The 21,097-nt window shown below is 45.7% G+C and overlaps 1 protein-coding gene across 3 annotated transcripts in view; it reads left to right on the top strand.

The window, feature by feature from the left end:
• Positions 1-7,096, top strand: part of DCUN1D3 (defective in cullin neddylation 1 domain containing 3) — a 40,295-nt gene extending 33,199 nt beyond the window's left edge. For all 3 annotated transcript variants that reach the window (XM_055134645.1, XM_055134644.1, XM_055134646.1), the window contains exon 3: positions 1,849-7,096. In XM_055134645.1, the coding sequence (XP_054990620.1) occupies positions 1,849-2,332 (484 nt within the window). In that variant the 3' untranslated portion in view covers positions 2,333-7,096. The remainder of the gene's footprint in view (positions 1-1,848) is intronic.
• Positions 7,097-21,097: the final 14,001 nt, after the last annotated feature.

Raw genomic sequence — 21,097 nt, 5'->3', positions numbered from 1 at the left:
CTAGGATAGAACTGGGTTGGCTTCCTAGGGCTCGGGGTAAGTCGTCTCTTTTTTTTTCTCTGACCAGTTTCTCTAAAGTGTATATTTTTTTCTGAGCTGAATTAGGTTTCTCACTCACAGAATTCCCCCAGACCTCTCTCAAGGATTATATACATATAAAATATTTTAATATATTTACTAACCTGGTGGGAAAAAAGACAAAATACACACTTGTGGGGGCTGGAGCAATAGCACAGTGGGTAGGGCGTTTGCCTTGCACGCAGCCAACCCGGGTTCGATTCCCAGCATCCCATATGGTCCCCCAAGCACCGCCAGGAGTAATTCCTGAGTGCAGAGCCAGGAGTAACCCCTGTGCATCTCCAGGTGTGACCCAAAACAAAACAAAATACACACTTGCTCCTACTACTGACCTATACCGAGTAGCAATGATTATGTTTTGAATAAGCTTCTCTCTGGCTCCGAGGGGCACGCCACATCTCTTCTCCCAGAATTAAATCTTTGATAGTTTGTAGGTCAGAGTCGGGGCATGCCATCAGACAGCCTCTGAGTTGACTGGCACTGACCACCCGTACCTGACGTTGAGGGAAGAATTATCTCCGACCAGTCCCACTGCTGAGCTGTGACTGTCTCTCCCGAGAGAAGGAGCCTCGGAGAGGCAGCCAGTGCTGAGCCTGTTGGTAGCTGTCATCAGAGCTTCTTAAACACTCTCCTCAGGACCCCTTTGCCCAAGCAGCGCGGTTCAGGAAGTGCTGTTCTCTCTTGGACTCATAATGCGTTTGATTGGGAATTCTTGCTGATCACACATGGTCAGATTGCTTTTACCATTGCCCAAATTTTTTAGGCACCCTCTTCGGCCTTCATTTGTGCAAGCCCACATAGGGCCTGGGACCACCAAGTTCAAGTAGCTCAGGTGTTTCCCACCTTGGCCAGGCTGCCTTTCGGGGCAGTTGGGGGAAGGACCCGGCGGAATGGGTTTCCATGGGGTTTGCAGGATGTGAGATTGAAAACAAGGATGGGGGGCTGGAGTGATAGCGTAGGGGGTAGGGCATTTACCTTGCTAATCGAACCCTGAGAGTCGACCCGGGTTCCATTCCTAGCATCCCATATGGCTCCCCGAGCACCGCCAGGAGTAATTCCTGAGTGCATGAGCCAGGAGTAACCCCTGAGCATCGCCGGGGTTGACCCCCCCCCCAAAAAAAAAAAAAACAAAAAACCCAAGAATGGGCTTTCCTAGGGCACACCCAGCACCTTCCTGTGCGACTCTGCATGCGGTACTCAGCAGCCCCTTTATCTCTTAGCGGACACAGCAGTTGTTTTCTGAGAGGCCACGTTGTAACTCAGAAGTTTTCCTTAGTGGAGATGTTAAAAATACGTACACAAGTTTTACTTTTTAATGACTTTGATCTCCAGTGGCAGTGACTCGGGTTCAGCCAGGATGTTAGGCCCCGAAAGTCTCTCGGCCGACATCAAAAATGTTCCCCAAACTACTCAGACAATTCCAAGGCTCCCTGTCTGTGAGGAGAGTCCGCAGAATGAGAATATGGGCGTGTGGAGCAGGTGGCTTGAGTGTAAGCCATGGGAAGAGGAATGATGAATGAATCATTTCAGCTACCTGCCCGGTACTGTGAGAAGCAGTTTGCCTTGTGTAATCCTCACAAAAAATTTTTATGAAATAAAGTGGTGTTCTCACCATTTGACCGAGGCCGAGACAGGACTGATTCCTAGAGGAAGCGGGATTAAATCCAGGCCATTCGGCCTTCAAACCGTGCCCTTGATCACCTCACAGCAGTGACTCGGGAACCTGATCCTGTTTACCGTTATTAATTGTGCCCCCTCCGCCCTTTGCAGGAAGGAGTTTTTTGATGGCTGCAAAGCAATAAGTGCGGACAGCATCGATGGGATCTGCGCCCGTTTCCCTAGCCTCTTAACCGAAGCCAAGCAAGAGGATAAATTCAAGGATCTCTACCGGTTTACATTTCAGTTTGGCCTGGACTCTGAAGAAGGGCAGCGGTCACTGCATCGAGAGATAGCCATCGCCCTGTGGAAACTCGTCTTCACCCAGAACAACCCTCCAGTGTTGGACCAGTGGCTAAACTTCCTCACAGAGAACCCCTCGGGGATCAAGGGCATCTCCCGGGACACTTGGAACATGTTCCTTAACTTCACTCAGGTGATTGGCCCTGACCTCAGCAACTACAGCGAAGACGAGGCCTGGCCAAGCCTCTTTGATACCTTTGTGGAGTGGGAGATGGAGCGGAGGAAAAGAGAAGGGGAGAGGCGAGGCGCGCTCAGCTCAGGGCCCGAGGGCTTGTGTCCCGAGGAGCAGACTTAGGTGGCTCTGTCCCCGGGGCGGCAGCCAGGGTCTGCCCGCTGCCCCGCAGCCTAAAGAGGAATTGGACCTTTCTGGAAATTACTGAAGATCCGGATATTTTCTACTTTACACCTTTCTCTGCCTTGTATCTGAAAGGGCTCTAAAATGCTGTATCATGTTTTAGGCACTTTCTTCACTTTTTTTGGTTATTTTGTTTATTTCTTTTGGCGGGAGGGGGGGAAATGTCACCCCAAATATTTTGACCCTGGCTATATGTTGTGTATCTTTTTTTTTTTTTTTTGGAAGCCTTCAGATAGACTACGCCTGCCATTTCTTGCACAAATTAGACCTTTATTTTTTTTTCTTTATTTTATTTTATTTTTTTTTTTTTGGTGGGGGAGGGTGTAGGGCAGGGAGGGAGGAATGGGATCTTAGGTTGAATTAACATTACAAAATGATACAGTGCCAGATCTCAGTTTGCATATTGTTTTTCAGGGCAGGTCTGTACTGTGTAGTGCTGTTTACATGGTTGAATTTAGGTTGCGATGATTATTTAAAAAGATTTACACAGAGTTGAATAGCAGTGTTAGCTGTTAACCACATTGCATTAATTTCCAGGCGATTTGAAGCTCTCGGGTAGCTGAGGCCAGCCAAGAGCATTTGAGTCTGGTGACAACCCCCTTTTAAGCTAATTTATCTGAACCCCCTGTTCTCTTCACTTCTTGCTCATTCCTCCTTTGACCTGTAGCATTTCGTGTTGAGTTTCTCCATCACCACGTTGCACCTGTCAGTCAAGTGAGCAGTTGGCGTCGAACATTGTCCTTAACAACCACTTACGCGCTGAATGCAGAGAAAGCAGTGCTACCTCAGTTTTGCTGGAAGTAGACTTTGATCATTTTCTTTCTTTGATGAATTTCCCGTATTTTCATGTTGTAAGTGGAAATACTTTTTTTTTTTTCCTTTTTAATTTGCCTTGGAGCCAAAGTTTCTGTTCCTAGTGGTCGGAAAACTGTTCGCCGACCAACTGACTTGAAGGAAAACTGTGGTCTGGAGCTCTGCTTGAATTTGTTTTATTGTTATTTTTCCTCCCCTTTGAGTTATCATCGGCTTACTTGTCTGGCAAGTGCAGAAGCCTGGGGCTGGCCTGAACTCTGCCAAACAAATATAGGCGTGTATTTAATAGTTAAGTGTGTGCCCTTCCCCTTCTTGCTGCCCCCGTGTTGTCACTTAACCCCCAGGAGTTATTTATTATCTTCTTTGTTCATGTCAGGCTCATTCGGGGTAATGTGATGACGGTTTAGGTTTACATGACCCTCTTTGATCCCCTACCCCCAAATATGTATCTATACATATATAAGATATGTATATATTTTACATCTATAAAATATATATATACACATATATGTATATTCTTTGTTTCCTTGCTAAAACTGGCCGTCAGAGAGGGCGCTGCCTTCAGTACCTAGAGTCCAAGTGCCAGGGAACGTCGGAACGGAGGTTTTTGCGTCTGTTGGACCTTTTTTCGATGGTAGACATGAATTTTCACTCCTGCCTTCAGCACAGGGAGGCCCAGTTGCCCAGTCTCCTCCACGTGTCCACTCCGCAAGGCCAGCGTGGGCCAGGCTGCCACAGGGGAGTCCCTCCCGCCTGGCGTCGGTTGCCCTCTTCCTATTTTTTTTTCCATTTAAAAAAATATATCCTCAAAAGTTGTGTTTGAAGGGTGGGTGGCAGGAACTTGTACAGAAGTTTAGCTTCTAACACCTGGGAGCAGACTGAAAAGGGATTATTTAAAATAAAAACCTAAACTATATTTATATCCTGGAGGTAATGAACATGTGTCTACTAAAATTTGGTGTTTTCTTCCCTAACTACCCACCCTCTCTCCCAGGGTACAATTCGCAACCTGGGCAGGAACCGCTTTTACTTTGAATTCATTCACCGATCGTGGCTACAGGCTCCCATTGTTACACAGTTGATTATTTTAAGGAGTTTCTGATGTCTTTCTAAAAGACATGTACATAGGGATTTGGCTTTTTATTATTATTTTTTAATTAATTTATTTTTTTCATCTTAAATCTGACCATTCGTAGGCAGATGGGAAACTTGAAATCAGCCCCAGGTTAGGGCTGTCCTCCCAAGCCAGATGTTTGACTTTGTCCTATAGATGTGTAGAGTGTTTTTCTCTGGACCCGAACATCTCCGTGGGGTACCCAGATGGTAGTTTCCCTTCTCTCACCAGCCTGACCTCAGCTCCCCAAGTGTAGGTCTGGTGGAAGTTGGGGCGGAGGGGAAAGGCGGGCTGACCGCAGCCGGGCTCCGCTCTTAGTTCCAGATGGGAAAGGTGTGTGGAGGGTGAGGTGTGGAGGTGCCTGCGGGCTCTGGAAGAACCGGGCCCTTCCCCGGCCCTGGGTGGCTGATGGGCCGCGCGTAGGCTGGCTGGGTTTTCTTTCCTAATTAATATTCAGCTTTCCACCTCCCAGTCCCCACAAAAGAGCCATTTAAAAATTTTTTTATATTTTTTTATGATCTATTTTGTTACAAAAATTACAAAGGAGAAGCCAGAAAAGGAAGCCAAGAGGGATCCATAGGCCCTCCCAGGCTTCGGGTCCCTGAGGTAAGGACTTCGCCCTTTGAGGCACCTCTGGGCCAACGTTTGACTGTCCGGTGACCATAGCAGGAAGAGCTGTCACCCTGCAGAGGGATTCCCGGCGGGGTGGCCGTGGTCTGCAGCTACGCCTACGGGGAAATAAAACGCCCGGGTTCCTCTTAGCCAAGAGACAGGTTCGCTGCTCTCTGAGGGAGCGATGAGTGTGTGGAATGGCCCGATGGTGTGTTCATCAGGTAAGCTAGCCCACCCTTGACTTCAGCTCTCCACCAGCGTGCTGTGGCGAGAGGCAGGGGCCGGGTATCACCTAGAAAACGGAGAATCCCAAGGACGACTACTAGCGTGGGCACTGGGGGCATCCTGGGGTTTGGGCAAATGATTTTTTGCTGTCGGCTTCTGTGGCATTTCTTCAGCAGCTGATTCGGAAGCTCTGCGAGATAAAGCGTTGCTTCACGGGAGTGCTCTTTCTTTCCCCATCCCTGCCAGATCTTGAATGTATCCTTCTTAACGCCACCGTCAGTCACCCTCCGCTTGGCTTCAGCTGGTCATGTTAGGCGTTCCCCGTCACCCCTGCGAGGTGTGCCCGAGTCTAAAGAGAAACCTAGAGCTGGGTGGAGAATCTGATCTCAGCTCAACCCCCAAGGCCCAAGTAAATTCAGCCCCAAAATGTCTAAGGCAGTGTTTTAAATACTAACATCTCCCAAGGAAGGCCAGCCTAGCCTCACGGGGAAGAGAGGATGGAGCCACGCAGTATTCTTGTCTTTGAAACAGTACTTTTCTCTTGGGCTGGTGCCAAGATGCAGCCCCTGAGGACTGGAGCCTGCAGGGCACGCGGGGGGGTGGAGGGGGTTTCCACACCCCATGCCATGGCCTCTCAAAGGCTATATTTTGCCAAATTGTGCTCAACAGTGGTGGGAAATTACTGGAGAATGACTCGGGTCCAAAAGAAGTTTTAAAACCAAAAGCATCTCTATTTTTAGGAGTTCGGTGTACCACATTTAATTCTTCAGTGCAATGAAGCCCCAGAGCCTGACCCAATTATACAATTCTAAGGGCTGGTTTGTTTTGAAGTTGCCTACTTCACCATTTTCGTCTCGAATATTTGGTTAGTAATGACTTGAACATTTTGGTGACTGGCAGAGTTCTTGGGGGACTCGGGAAAAACCTGGGTAACTGTCAAAGGTCTTCCTAAAAGGGAACTTCCGCAGCGTTTTGCTCAAACAGCTGAAAGTACTCTGAAAAGTACTCAAGGGTGTTGACTGGGGCGAATCCCATGGCAAGGTCCTCTCCTATCACCGTTCGCTTCCTGAATCAGACAGGGGCACCCGCCCTGCCCCCACCCTCCCTTACGAGATTGAGGGCAAACCCTACCATCTCAACCACTTTCACCCAAAGCCGGATTGTGTTTGAAGACCAATCGGTGTTTTTCTTTATGGAGAGACAAAATCGTGGCTTGAGCGCTTGGGTGCCCAAAGCCACGATGGTTCAGAGAGCTTGGAGGAACTACCCATTTCTGTTTCCAAGTCAGGTGCTGGGGGTCATATTCTTCTTGGAAATTCCACCTGCTGTCAAAGAGAACCTGCCTCCCACCACTCCTTGCTACTTTCAACGCAAACCTTGGATATTGCCAAAGGAAAGCCGTTCAGCTGCTGCTGTGGGTTTTTCCCCCTCTCCCCCCAAAAAAACCACATTTATCCCATGAGAAATGTCTTCCCTCTGGCCATGGTCCCTGCCTCCAAGTCTGTGATTAATTGCTCTTACCTGTTGCACTAATGAACATGATTCTGGGTTTCTAAGGGGGAATGTGAAGCAATAGGCAAACAGGGCCTGGGTGGATGAGTCCTGCAGATCCCCTGCCTTAACCCGCCGAGGTGATGAGTCCACTGCTCATGTGACCCTCCACCTTTGTGGATTCCTCTTGGTTTGTGACCAGTGTGTCTGTTTCTTTTGAGGTTGTACAAACTTGTTGACAAAAGTCAAAGCTTTTGTTTGTATTCTCTGCACTGTTGCACTCTCCAAATGGCCCCTTGAATATTTTTAACTTGTTATACACATTTTGTCTTTGATGTCTACATGATTTCTTTCCTTTGGTTTTTTTTTTTTAATTTGAAAGGTTACCTGCTGTTGGATTTAATAAATTTGTTTACTTGACGATTGACAATTCTGGAAAAAAAGAAAAACAATGATTTGATTGTGGAGTGAGATTTACCTTTCAATATGATACTGGATAGCAATGCCTTTGCTTTGGAAAATAACCCAGGTAGTATAGGATTCCCAAACTATAAACAGGGGTATGTAACACAGACAGACACACACACACACACACACACACACACACACACACACACACACACACACACACACACACACACCCCTTAAAGGGACCACACGTAGGGTTCTGCTGCTTTTGTAAGGAAAAACTCAAATGATTCCAGTCACTACCGTAGCAACTGATAGATCTCCCATAAAGAACAGAATGTGAATTTGAACACTGCTAAATGGATGGCTCCTTATACATCTTAGCAGGTTGGCAAAGATAAGCTGACACTGACGCAAGGACACTTGGTTTTGTGACCTTTGGCAAGCCAGTGAAATTCTGAGTTTCCTTTTGTTCCTCTACAGCATCGAGAGACTTATATCTACTAGTATTTAAAATAAATTATAACATAACCAAGACGCAAGTCCTCAGTCAAGTTCTCTTAAATGTGAGGTAAAGTAAACTGGTGAATCCGAAGAGCAGGAGAGGGTGGTTCAGCCTGGTCACACACGACCTTTGCTAAGTTACTGCCTGCTCCTCTCGGCACTCAGTTTCCCTCTGTGCCCAAATTAGGGGGGGATAAAAGGGCTTGAATTTACACGATTCCTGATGGTTCCTTCTGGCTTTCATATTCTACAAATTCTGATTATGGTAGTCCGCTATGACCCTTAGCTTCCTTTCATTGTAATTTTCTGTCCAGTTATTGTTTTTAGTCAGGAAAGCTATTGGCAAGTCCTCTGATTATTTTTTTGTTGTTGTTGGAGGCCCTAATAGCCTCCACAAACATTCCTAGCCTCGTGGTGGTATCTCCTAAAAATAGCAGTGGGATTAGATGTGAATTTTTCTTTTCAGTTGGGAAGGGCTTGGTTGTGATGGCTGTATCCTCTTTTTAGCTAGAGAGAGGAATAAAGTTTTCTTCAATTAGATACCCCCACCACCCACCACCACCACCCCATTACTAAGGTTAACATCAGACAGAAGCTGGAAGGAAATCTAGGGAGTGACATTTTTCACACTTGAAAATACCTCCAGACCATATACTTTTTTCACAGATGGTTTTGAGCTGTACCTTCTTGGGCTCTGGTTCTAAATATAGAGCCTGCCCAGCTCTCTCTATTTTATTCCCATGACAGAATGTGGGAATGGGCAAGTGTGTGCATACTGATTGAGAGGAACTATTGGAAATGTGGCCCACAGTACTGGGCAAGAAATTTCTTCCAGCTACCAGATAAGATTAAAACACATGGAATGGACTTTCCTTGCAATAGAAGAAGAGTCCTTGAAAATAGTGTTGAGGGTCAGAGGAGTCATGTAAACACTGGCTTCCCTGCCTCTTAAATCCAACCGCCGAAGCTCCTGGCTAGATTGGCTCTGGGAGTCGTCCTTTCGCTCTGCATTTTGATTTAGGTTCAGAAGGTCTAGCCTGGGGGCTGGAGCGATAGCACAGTGGGTAGGGCGTTTGCCTTGCACACGGCCGACCTGGGTTCAAGTCCCAGCATCCCATATAGTCCCCTGAGCACTGCCAGGGGTAATTCCTGAGTGCAGAGCCAGGAGTAACCCCTGAGCATTGCCGAGTGTGACCCCAAAAGCAGAGGGTCTAGTCTGCATGGCAAGAAGAGCCACCAGCCAACCAAACCTTGACTACCCCCTTCTCTGTGACTTCCGAGGACCTTGTCTTAAGAAAGCTTCCTAAATAATGGTCCAATTTCAACTTCATCTCTTCTTGAAGAGTGCTTTTTGCAGTCCATGTTGATGGTGACTTACCACGGCCCCCGTGTTTATCTCCCGTGTTTATCTGGATGGTGCTGCTGAAATTTCTGGTGTGTTAAAATACAGAAACTCAAAATAGTGTTAGCCAAAGACAAGGTGGGTGAAGACACGGACACAGACTCTCGAGCAGAGGTTCCCAAAGTTGTTTCCTGGGCCCCTTTTCAGGGAAAAGTAAAATAAATAAAAAATATATTTTTTTATGCTCTCCCTTGGAAATTATTTTCTCTTGAGGTTGCCAAACAAAAAAGCAAACGAATGAACTTCTAAGAATAAACTTCTAGAGTTTAGATATCTTCAAAACTCAGATACCTAGAAAGATGCTTGCAGTAGTTGACACTATATAGTAGATTCAGCTGATACATGCCACCCGTGGCCCACACGTGAATGTGGCTTAATTAACACGATTTGCAGTACTGCCTTCAAAATGTCAATCCATAAATCTTCCTTTAAAATACAGGTTGGGGCCGGAGCGATAGCACAGCGGGTAGGGCGTTTGCCTTGCACGCGGCCGACCCGGGTTCGATCCCCGGCACCCCATATGGTCCCCCAAGCACCGCCAGGAGTAATTCCTGAGTGCAAAGCCAGGAGTAACCCCTGAGCATCGCTGGGTGTGACCCCAAAAGCAAAAATAATAATAATAATAATAAAATAAAAATACAGGTTGGTGGGGCTCGAGCCATAGCAGAGTGGGTAGGGCTTTTGCCTTGCATGTGGCCAACCCGGGTTTGATTCCCAGCATCCCATATGGTCCCCTGAGCACCGCCAGGGGTCATTCCTGAGTGCAGAGCCAGGTGTGACCCAAAAACAAACCAAAAAAAAAAAAATACAGGTTGGAAAATTAATAGAAATATGGGCAACTCCCTGAAGTAAAACAGCTGACCAAAGTCTTCTTGAAGTAGATGCCGAACTACAGTTTATCGAATAGAAAACCTGTAATTAAAAAAAAATTCCGTCCGATCATCGAAAAAGATTGGGACCGTGCTAGCAAAGCTGTAACAGAATGGAAGAACCCAAGGACCAGGTAGTGGCGGGGTTTAAGGACGGCCTGTGTCCTGCTGTCCCTGGCCTGAAGCACCATAGCGGGCTCCCTGCACACCACCAGGCTCACTTCTCAGAACAAAGTCAGAAATGGCCTCTGAGCACTGCTGGGTGAGTCCCCCTCCCACCTGACCTGAAAACGAAACAGAATTTTTTAAAAAACCCAAGTGTTCATATCCTTTAGCCCAGGAATTTTACTTAATGGAAGTTTCCCCATTTGTGGAGTGGGAGGTGAGACCATGGATCAGACCCACGGCCTTCTAAGGACTGGAGCACTTACATCAGTGGCCCTATTCTCGGAGTTTTTCCTCAAAAATTATCTGCCAGGGACCAAATGCCAAAGGGAAGCGTTTGTTTGGACAGAGTTGATCCAGGTACAACCCCTGACGTCACACAGTCCCCTGCGCCTGCCTGGAGTGATCCCTGAGCACAGCCCAGTGAGACCCCCCCCCCCAAAAAAAAAAATTGCTGTGTACAGGGCTGGAGAGAGTACAGCAGGTAAGGCACTTGCAGTCAAGCCAGCGGTGGTACCAACACAGATGCCCTCCACCCCTCCCCACGTCAGTAGAAACAAGCATGTTGTGGTAAGGAAAACGATAAAGGTAAATGTACAAAAACATGGTTTGGAGGCATCATTTGTGAACAAGTTCAGTGTCGAAACATTTAGAAATCAAATACACATCGTTAAAATATTAAAAACTGCTTTTGAATAATAAGGAAATATTTTTTAATAGTCTAAAGTAATAGTTTGATGCTGGGTTGTAGGGCTAGAGGTGATTTTATTTTATTTTATTTTATTTGCATTTTGGGTCACACCCAGCGATGCTCAGGGGTTACTCCTGGCTTTGCACTCAGGAATTGCTCCTGGCAGTGCTTGGGGGACCATATGGGATGCCGGGGATTGAACACCTTGTCAGCCGTGTGCAAGGCAAATGCCCTACCCGCTGTGCTATCGCTCCGGCCCCAGGACTAGAGGTGATTTTAAACTTCACTGGATTTTTCTGATTTCCACTAGTGACTTGATAATGGGAAACAAAAAACAAGGAAGGGGGGAAACCAAAGGAAAGGAAAGCCTCAGCTACCCGGTTACGGAGGCCCCAGGAAGTTGGGAGTGATGTGTACAAAGTCTTAAATCAAGAGTTCTGTAGAACCTTGAGTTGTCCTTGGGCCCCCTCCCCGAATGAGAAGCTGCCTCTCTAAGCAGCTGCCTTGGCGTTGGCCGCCGAGGAGGGTGTGGGAGGGAAAACGCTCCAACGCACTTATGAATGGAATGTTCGTTTTGCAAGAGGCCAAGTTGGCAGTTTTGGCTTCCAAAAGGTGGGAGCATGGGCCGGAAGACAGAGTGTGCGGACTGGGGCCAGGAGGAGCCTCGTGGTCTGGGTCTCCCTGCAGAATCCCAGAACCCACCCAGAGACGCGTGGGGAAACTTCTGAGAAAACGGTCTTTGTTTTGTTTTTTCTAGCAGCACAGGGAATCCTAATCTGCAGTGATTCTATACTTGGAAGAGGATTTTCGGCATAAATGGTATTTATTGAAAACAATTCGGGCTTTCTTTCACGAGGGCAACCTTATGAAGTAGGTACAAAGGCTCCCATTTTAAAGATGAGGAAATGGAAAATAATTCACATATAATGCACAGTTCTGTCATTTTCTATAAATTGAGTCACTGCAGTTTCACAATGATTAAAAAAAAGATTCTACCTAACTTTAGACAGTTGTGGAAATGGGTTCAAGTCAAGTTCAGTGTTCCCCAAGAATCTCAAGAAGCCCTAGGTCTGAGTAACTTCACAATAATAACACATTGCTAACTATTAATAATAAAAGCATTTCTGTTCCTTTGATAAGTAATATCAGTATAATGTATACTAATAAGTACTCTTAGAGTTTCAGAGGTAAATATCAGCTAAGTTCCCTTAGTGCTGGAGGTCAGCTAAACAAGGAAACACTCAGCAACACTCAATTTCAGATTATTTTGAAGGCCTTGCAGCTGAGGTTAGAAGTACAGCAGGGCAACTTTCCTCTTTACCACGGGTCTTAATTTGTCACGTCTCAATCGGAAAAGCACTCCAGTTCCAGCCCCTGATTGCACCTTGCATGGAGCAGGGTTTTAGGGTTACATTGAAAGAGTTGAATATTGTTTCAAACGCCCTACTTTGCTAATTTTAAGTAGTTTTATTTTCTAATGAGGAAAAATAACATGCTAATTTTAAAAGGAAAAACAAAAAATACCAGCCTACACACCAAATGCAATTAATCTGCCAATCACACCAGCTAGAGATAGTTATTCAGCATTTTGGCACATGGCAGCCTAGCTTCTGTGCCAAGTCTCCGAATATCTTCACCTATTTTCTGTACCAAAATGGACTCAGCTTTACATTCAGATCCCGACTCTGTACAACATATACTGTGAATGTATAAGCCCATAAATTTTCACAACAGTTCTGGAGAAATGTACTAGTACCTATAGACAATAATATGAAGTAATTTATTCAATTTGACACTAAACACAGGAAATCAGAGTCAAAGGCAGTCTAAAACTAGTTAAGAGTTAATTACAGGGGCTGGAGTGATAGCACAGCGGGTAGGGCATTTGCCTTGCACGCGGCTGACCCGGGTTCGGCCCAGCATCCCCAGCATCCCATATGGTCCCCTGAGCACCACCAGGAGGAATTCCTTAGTGTAGAGCCAGGAGTAACCCCTGTGCATCGCCAGGTGTGACCCAAAAACCAAAAAAAAAAAAAAAAAGTTAATTACAGATCTCTTCCACTATAGAGATTTTATTTAGATACATGTTTACATGGACTTTTAAAAAAAATGGTCTGCTAGAATTTCATTGCAGTAATTCTGTCTCCTCCAAACAAGGTTTTGTGATACTATCCTAGAGGGAAGAGGCTCCCAAATTCATGTGGCTTGCTTCTTTTCAGAAAAGGGAACGGCCCACCACCCGGGACATTCACCTTCCTTAAGCAGACAGCCCCCCCCCCCTCGTTGTACCAGCGGCTACCACAGACCCCTGTCTTCCCAGTGGCGCCCCGGGTGGAAAGAGGGGCATCACCACTTTGGAAAGACACTATAGGAAAAGGCTCTACCAGTCTTAAATGCTGGGTCCCAGTGTACAGAGCAATTTACAAGGCATGCAGTATGTTTTGTACATCAGAGTAAAGCATCCTTCATATAAATGGGTGAGTTTCGACGAGTTGTATGCCTATGCCCCTGTCCTTTCGAATCCAGCATGGTAACAGTTTGAGAATTGATGTAGACGACTGGAAGAGAAACTTGCAGTTCTAAAATATGGTGTGGTGGAGGCACCTAGTGGTGAAGGTTGACATTACAGTCTTTTTTTTTTTTTTTAATAATTTCTTATTAATGAATCACCATGAGGTACAGTTACAGACTTACAAACGTTCATGCTTAAGTTTAAGTCATACAATGGTTGAGGACCTATCCCTCCACCAGTGCCCATTCTCCACCACCAATGATCCCAGTATCCCTCCCACCACCATCCCCCCGCCCCACCCCGCCCTGCCTATGGCAGGGCATTCCCTTTTGCTCTCTATCCTTATGGGTGTTGTGGTTTGCAATAGAGGTTTGGAGTGGCCATCGTTTGGTCTATAGTCTGCTTTCAGCATGCATCTCCCATCCCGAGCGGGCCCTCCAAGCACCCTATATTTGGTGGTCCCTTCTCTATCTGAGCTGCCCACTCTCATTCTAAAGGCACTTAAGCATGGGATTGGGCAGGCCACTTGGGAATCACCCATTAATGTTTGTCCCTGTCCCCACATTCAAAGCAAAGCAAAGAGAAATGAGCAAAGAGACATAATTTGTCTATGATATTTGAATTTCAGCTAACAACAGGGCTTTTTTTTCTCTCTTTTTGGTTTTTTTTTTATGCTTGTTTGTTTTTTTAAGTATGAAGCACTAGAGTTAGTTGGTGAGTAGCTCTAGAACTGACCATCGGGGCTCAAATCCTAATTGCTTATTTATTGGCTGTGTAAGTACAGTTATATCACCTAGAAGCCTTTTTCACCACTAGAGAGTCAACAGCTTCATCCAAAAATACGTATAACAGTTCATTAAATATTCTCACAGAGTGGAATTCTTCCACCGATGGCTCACAGCTCACGAATCCTAGGAAGGACACAGGATTTCAATGCTGGGTTGGTAAATTTAACTGTAACAGGCTTCTTGGAGTTTTTTTCTGTTTTAAAATTCTTTATTATTGAAATTTTTCCAATGAAACCCCCCAAATGCATATAAGAGCATTTAGGACAGTATCTGACACTCCATAAAGGTTTGACAAATTAAAGCACTTATTCTCAATTCTAACAACTACTAGAAATATAGGGATTAAAAATGCATAAGAGGGGCTGAAGTGATAGCACAGCGGGGAGGGTGTTTGCCTTGCACGTGGCCGACCTGGGTTCGATTCCCAGCATCCCATATGATCCCCTGAGCACTGCCAGGAGTAACCCCTGTGCATCACCGGGTGTGACCCAGAAACCAAAAAAAAAAAAAGAAATGCATCAGAGTCCATATTTAAGGTGGAACCCATTTTCTTGCTACGACTTCCTGAGCCATTTTTACCCTTCACAGTTTTCTGTTGGCATCATGGAGACAGCTACACAGCCCATAAAGTCAGATCCCACGGCAAGTTTATAGTACAGAGGGTTCGCTCTGGGTTTGTTCACTATGACTACAGAAAGCGAGGCGTAACTTATTTATTTATTTTTTTTTGGTCTTTGGGGCACACCTGACTGTGCTTAGGGCTTACTCCTGGCTCTGTGCTCAGGGATCACTCCTGGCAGGGTTCAGGGGAAGCGGATGTGGTGCCAGGGATTGAATCTAGGTCTGCCATGTGCAAGGCAAGTGCCCTACACACTGTATCTCCCCAGCCCCCAAATGTCACATCTAGACGGTTTTCTCACCGAAGGATGTTTTGTTTCTGGAATTTTCTCCTGATTTAACAAATGTGCAAATGTGTCTTCAGATCCTAAACCTTTTTTTTTTTTGCTACCTGACCGCCCCCCACCCTACCCCCATATGTCTTCCCTCCAAGCCTGTATAACAAACACCCCAGCTACTACTAGAAGGAAATTTTTGGCTTATTGTTTTAATTGACTTTCACAACAGAAAACTGAAATCTAAGTACTCGACCTGGAATCTAAAGACCCAGGTGTTTTCTAACCCTAACCTCTCTGTACGCTGAGAAGTTCTATCAGGGGAAATCTCTTCTCTTCGAGTCCATCCTTTTTATAATGAGAAAGTTCTCTTGGCAACGCTGGGTCACTTTTTAACCTCTTGCTCTTAGCCTACCCACAACCTGCATTATAGACGTCTAAGTTTTTGCATCGAGAGTGAGTACTCTGAGAAACACTAATTTGTTTCTCAGAGACAACAATTCTCTCAAACAGCCTTACGGGAATGGGGGGAGGGGAGCCATCCCCAAAGTAGCTTGAGAAGCATGACACAAGAATTTTTTATCAAGAAATAAATTCCTGATCCAGCCTCCTGATCAAGGCCTGAGGCATATTTTACCAACTGGAGACCTTGGATTTGGGAAAGGATTCTAGAATGTCAGAATCCTTTTTTCTTTGAACTTCTCTTTTAGTTATATATAAGTGAATCACCGTGAGGGTACAGTTACAGATTTACACATTTTCATGCTTGTGTTTCCATCATACAATGTTCGAGAACCCATCCCTCCACCAGTGTCCATTCTCTACCACCAATGAACCCAGTATCCCTCCCACCCTCCAATCCCATCCCCCCACCCCACCCCGCCTCTGTGGCAGGGTATTCCCTTTTGTTCTCCTTCTCCTTTTGGGTGTTGAGGTTTGCAATAGGGGTATTGAGTGGCCATCGTGTTCAATCTATAGTCTACTTTCAGCATGCATCTCCCTTCCCGAGCGGGTCCTCCAACCACATTTTACTTGGTGTTCCCTTCTCTATCTGAGCTGCCTTTTCCCCCAGCCTGTGAAGCCAGCTTCCAAGCCATGGAGCCAACCTGCTGGTACTTATTTCTACTATAGAATGTCAGAGTTTTAAAAGACCTTGTTTTGTTTCCTTTTGTGTCCACACCCAAGAAATGTTTGGGATAATTCCCAGAGGTGCTCCAAGGATCATGGCTCGGGCTCAAAGCCAGGCCTCCTGCATGCAAAGGTTGCATTCGACCTACTGAATTACCTCTCCAGCCCTTAAGGAACCTTCAAACTACAATTCAGTGATTTTTTTAACTGTTCTCAAAAGAGTCACTGCCTTACCCCCAGTTCATCTACCAACTCACTTAGTCTAAAACTGTCTCCTGGGTCCCAGCAGTACTGGAAGCCACCTGGGGTCACATCTGGAGGTGTTTGGGGATCAAATTCAGATTCCAACCCTGTCTCTGAGCTACATCCCTGATCCCTGTTCTAGAATTTCTTGAACATTTTTCCTCAGCGGGGTTAGACAGCTTGGATAAGGAGACTAGCAGCTGATTTTGTCTATTTTTTTAATTTTTTTTATTGAGATACTGTGATTTCTTTAGCCTACTTCTCCCTCTGGGAGAAACTGGCAATCTTCTGAGAGTTTCCTGCCCACATGGGACAGCCTTGCAAGCTTCCCATGGTGTATTCATATGCAAAATCCAGTAACAAGCTGGATCTCATTCCCCTGACCCTGAAGAGCCCCCAGTGCAACATTATATTAATTATATATATACATGTATATATATATATATATGTATATACACTTCTCGGAGAGCCTGGTAAGCTACCAAGAGTATTCCACCTGCACAGAAGAGCCTGGCAAGCTCCCCATGACGTATTCTATATGCCAAATACAGTAACAATAACAGGTCTTATTCCCCTGACCCTGAAAAGAGCCTTTGATTGTTGGGAAAAACGAGTAAGGAGAGGCTGCTAAAATCTCAGGGCTGGGACGAATGGAGACGTTATTGGCGCCCACTCAAGTAAATCAGTGAACAACGGGATGACAGTGATACAGTGATATCCCCCCCACCCCAAAGAAAAAAAGAACAGAAAAGGGGCATTTTAAAAATACCAGTTGAGACTAGACTGTCCTGATTTTAATCAACAATAGCATGCTGATCCCCAGAGCTCGCAAACCATCTGCAGCTAGCCCCCTTTCTTTTCTGATCCCAAGTGACACTCATTCACTTACCTGAAGCCCTAACGGCCTTTTGGACTCAGGCTAACAGTGTCTGAGGCAGCCATGGACAGCCGTAGGGTTAGAGCATCCCTGCCTTTCAGCTCCCAGTCCCCGGCATGGAGAACATTCAGAGCCCATGAAACTGACAAAGGCTTTGAATTCTCAAAGCAAGAATCCCCACCCAACCTGTTATTAAGGGTTAAGAAAGCTAGTCACAGGGCTGGAGCAGTAGTGCAGCAGATAGGGCATTTGCCTTGCACACAACCAACCCACGTTCAGTTCCCAGCATCCCATATGGTCCCCTGAGCACTGCCAGAGTAATTCCTGAGTGCAGAGCCAAGAGGAACCCCTGAACATCGCCGGGTGTGACCCAAAAAGCCAAAAAAGAAAAGAAAGCTGGATCAAAGGGCTGGAGAGCATGCCTTGCCTGCAGGATCCCAGAGTTTGGTTTCTAGCACAGTGTGGTCAGCTGAATCTTACATCAACATATTGAAACTGTGGTGTTTGGGGTTTTTTTTAATTTTTTAAAAAATTTTTTGCTTTTTGGGTCACACCTGGCAATGCACAGGGATTACTCCTGGCTTTGCACTCAGGAATTACTCCTGGCGGTGCTCAGGGGACCATATGGAGGTCTGGGAATTTCTTTATTCTTAACATACACACACACACACACACACACACACAAAAAAAAAAAAAAAAACCCAGAGGGCCCAGAGGGAATACATTATACATCTTGCCTTGCATGCTCTAATCATGGTTCAGTCCCTGGCGCCATCTCCGTTACCCCAAGCGCCTCCAGGAGTGATCCCTGAGCACAGAGCCAGAGTATGTCCTGAGCAACACCAGGAGTGACACGGGCACCTCCCTTCCCCGAATCAACCCTAGAGAGAAAGTCTAACTGCTTAAATAATAAACACAGGGTGCAAATCGGATAGTTTATAACACTTGACTCCAGGAAAGAACACTGGTAACTCAGAGAAGCACCACCGATATGGGAGAGTCAGATAGAGAAGTAGAATCCCATTTGAGATAGTACCGTGAAAGAAAAAACAAATGCCAGCCCTTCCCTATAGTATTAGATATTCCTTTTCCCCCAATGCATCATTCTCAAAAGAGAAAAGATATCTTGAGAGAAAGAGAGTGTGAGAGGCGGGAGGGGGGGGGGCGGCAGAGAGATTCATAAGGCAGAGTTTAAGGAAGCTTAAGGTCCTTGTTATACTACAGTGAGTTTGTAACAGAGACTAGGACACAAAACCCCAGAGACCAGAGGAAAAGATTCTGTGCACCCACACCAACATAAAACCCAGAAACGGTTCCAGGAAAGGGACAAGAAAATTTGTGGAGTTTTGTATGCCATTGGGACTCTTTCCCTGAGTCCGTAACAGAAGAGGAGACCTTATGTTTAACAATTGGCTTATCCACAGGCTGGAAAAAAACAAAAGCAGGAATTGTGTGGGGACTGCCTGAGGGACTAGTTTCTGTCTCAAAGCAGTGACAATACCTTTGTAAAAGCCAAACAGGTTCAGCGCACTTACACACACACACACACACACACACACACACACACACACACACACACACACACACTCACTCACTCACTCACTCACTCACTCACACTCACTCACTCACTCAGATATGATACATCCTCAAAACAGGTTCAAGAGCCCTAGAATTTTAGGGGGGTGACTGGTATAATTCTCCTCTCGCATGAAGTCAGACTGTATAAAGAAGGGAGAGAGAGCATGTTTCTTTATGCAACAAGAAAAATACATCAAGGCTTAAAAGAAATGATGAAAAAGAGCCAAACAAACAAAATAAGACTTAAGAAACATGGGAGAGGGGCTGGAGTGATAGCACAGCGGGTAGGGTGTTTGCCTTGCACGCGGCCAACCCAGGTTCGATTCCCAGCATCACATATGGTCCCCTGAGCACCGCCAAGGGTAATTCCTGAGTGCAGAGCCAGGAGTAACCCCTGTGCGTCGCTGGATGTGACCCAAAAAGCAAAAAGAAAAAAAAAAAAAAAGAAACATGGGAGAGAAGAGCTAAAAGAGAACAAGGGTAGCTCATGAAATGAAGAAATCAGTACATGGGCGAGGTGGGGGTGTGGGGAGATAATCTAAACAACTGTGATATAGACAAAAACAAAACTGAAATCCTGGAGCTAAAAAATGCCGTAAGTGAATCGGAAAATTCACTAATAAGGTTCAACACCAGACCTTACTAGGCAGAAGAAAGAATCAGCAGATTTCACCGCAGATTATTTGTAGTTATCACACCACAGTAAAGGAGTGTGGGGGGGGGGGGATGAAGAAAACAGAAAAGAGTTTAAGATGCTATGAGAACAGCATACTCGGACTGAAGGAGAGAGAAAGGAACAGAGGAACAACGGCTGGCTGAAAACTTGCATCTGTGAGGAAAGAAATGGACATACAAATTCCACTCACAAAACCCCCAACCAGGTCAAATCCAAAATAACCTCCAGAAAGACAGATTAAAAATCAGAGTATAAAAAGCACACACGGCTCAACCTTTTACAACGTGTTAGTGATCTCTCAGGGAAGGGCTTTATGGCTCCTGGGTGAAGTACAACAACCTCCACACTCTTTCTTCTAAGGATACTTTTTTGTAGCATTTTCAATGGTTTTTCTTTTGGTTTTTTGGTTTTTGAGTCACACCTGGTGATGCTCAGGGGTTACTCCTGGCTCTGCACTCAGGAATTAACTCCTGGACAGGCTCAGTGGACCACGTGAGATGCTGGGAATTGATTTTTTTTTTTTGCTTTTTGGGTCACACCTGGTGATGCACAGGGGTTACTCCTGGCTCTGCACTCAGGAATTACCCCTGGCGGTGCTCAGGGGACCCTATGGGATGCTGGGAATCGAACCCGGGTTGGCCGCGTGCAAGGCAAATGCCCCACCCGCTGTGCTATCACTCCAGCCCCTCAGCGGTTTTTCATAACAAACAATACAAAATATATTATTTTAATTCTGCTCTGGGGCAGGGGTTGGGGTTCAGGATGGAAACCTCCGAAATATGGTGGTGGGAAGGTGTCATGGTGGCGGGATTGGTATTTAAATATTAAATGTAATCAAATATTGCGAACTACTTTATAAAATTTAAAAAAATAAAATAAAATAAAAAGTGGCAGAAATTAGAGAAAGGCAAGAGAGAAGCTTCCATAAGATTTTTTTTTTAATTTAAATTTTATTAAATCACCATGTGGAGGGTTACAAAGTTCTCATGATTATGTCAGTTATACAGTACTCAAACACCCTTCCCTTCACCCGTGCCCATATTCCATCACCAACCACCCCATGATACCTCCCGCCCCCTCCCACCCCCCCAGTCCCCGCCCTTGTAAGTGATAAGTTTCACTTCGTTTACGCTTTATCTTGGTTACAGTCCATGTTTCAACACATAATTCACTATTGTTGCTAGGGTTTCCCCCCAAAAAAGAGAAGACAGTCCCACTGTCAAGGAAGCATTTGATGGCTCTCCATTGCTGAGAATGTAGAGATATTAAGTCCCGCTGTTTGTTACATAACTTTTCTATTTTTTTCCCCCCTCGTCCCGCGCCACCGAGATCACGCCTGTTTAGTAATCACCACGCTGCCTGACAAAGGGAAACAAACCAAAAGAGATGGTTATTTCTCGTCATCAGCCGGCGTGGGGCTCTAGCTTAGTTGATAGTCTGGTATAATGTCTGCAAGCAGTTTCTGGAACCAAAAGTAATACGCTGGTATCGGCCCCGGCTCAAGGTTCCACCAGCGTCCCGCTGTTCCAAGTACATAATAATTTATTCCCTTGCATCCGATTCCCACGCCACAAGGTCCGTGTCAGCTTAATGGACATCATACTATGGTTAACGCCACGCCGCATTTTTTCCCGAGAAAGAAGGATATTTCTTCTCAGCCGGCGTGGGGATATGGCTTAGTTCAGTCTATAGAGATGGCTACCACTTTGGTGGCCT

This window comes from Sorex araneus, chromosome 4 (genome assembly GCF_027595985.1).
Source record: "Sorex araneus isolate mSorAra2 chromosome 4, mSorAra2.pri, whole genome shotgun sequence".
NCBI classification, from domain to species: domain Eukaryota; kingdom Metazoa; phylum Chordata; class Mammalia; order Eulipotyphla; family Soricidae; genus Sorex; species Sorex araneus.
This window is presented reverse-complemented; position numbering and strand designations above follow the sequence as displayed.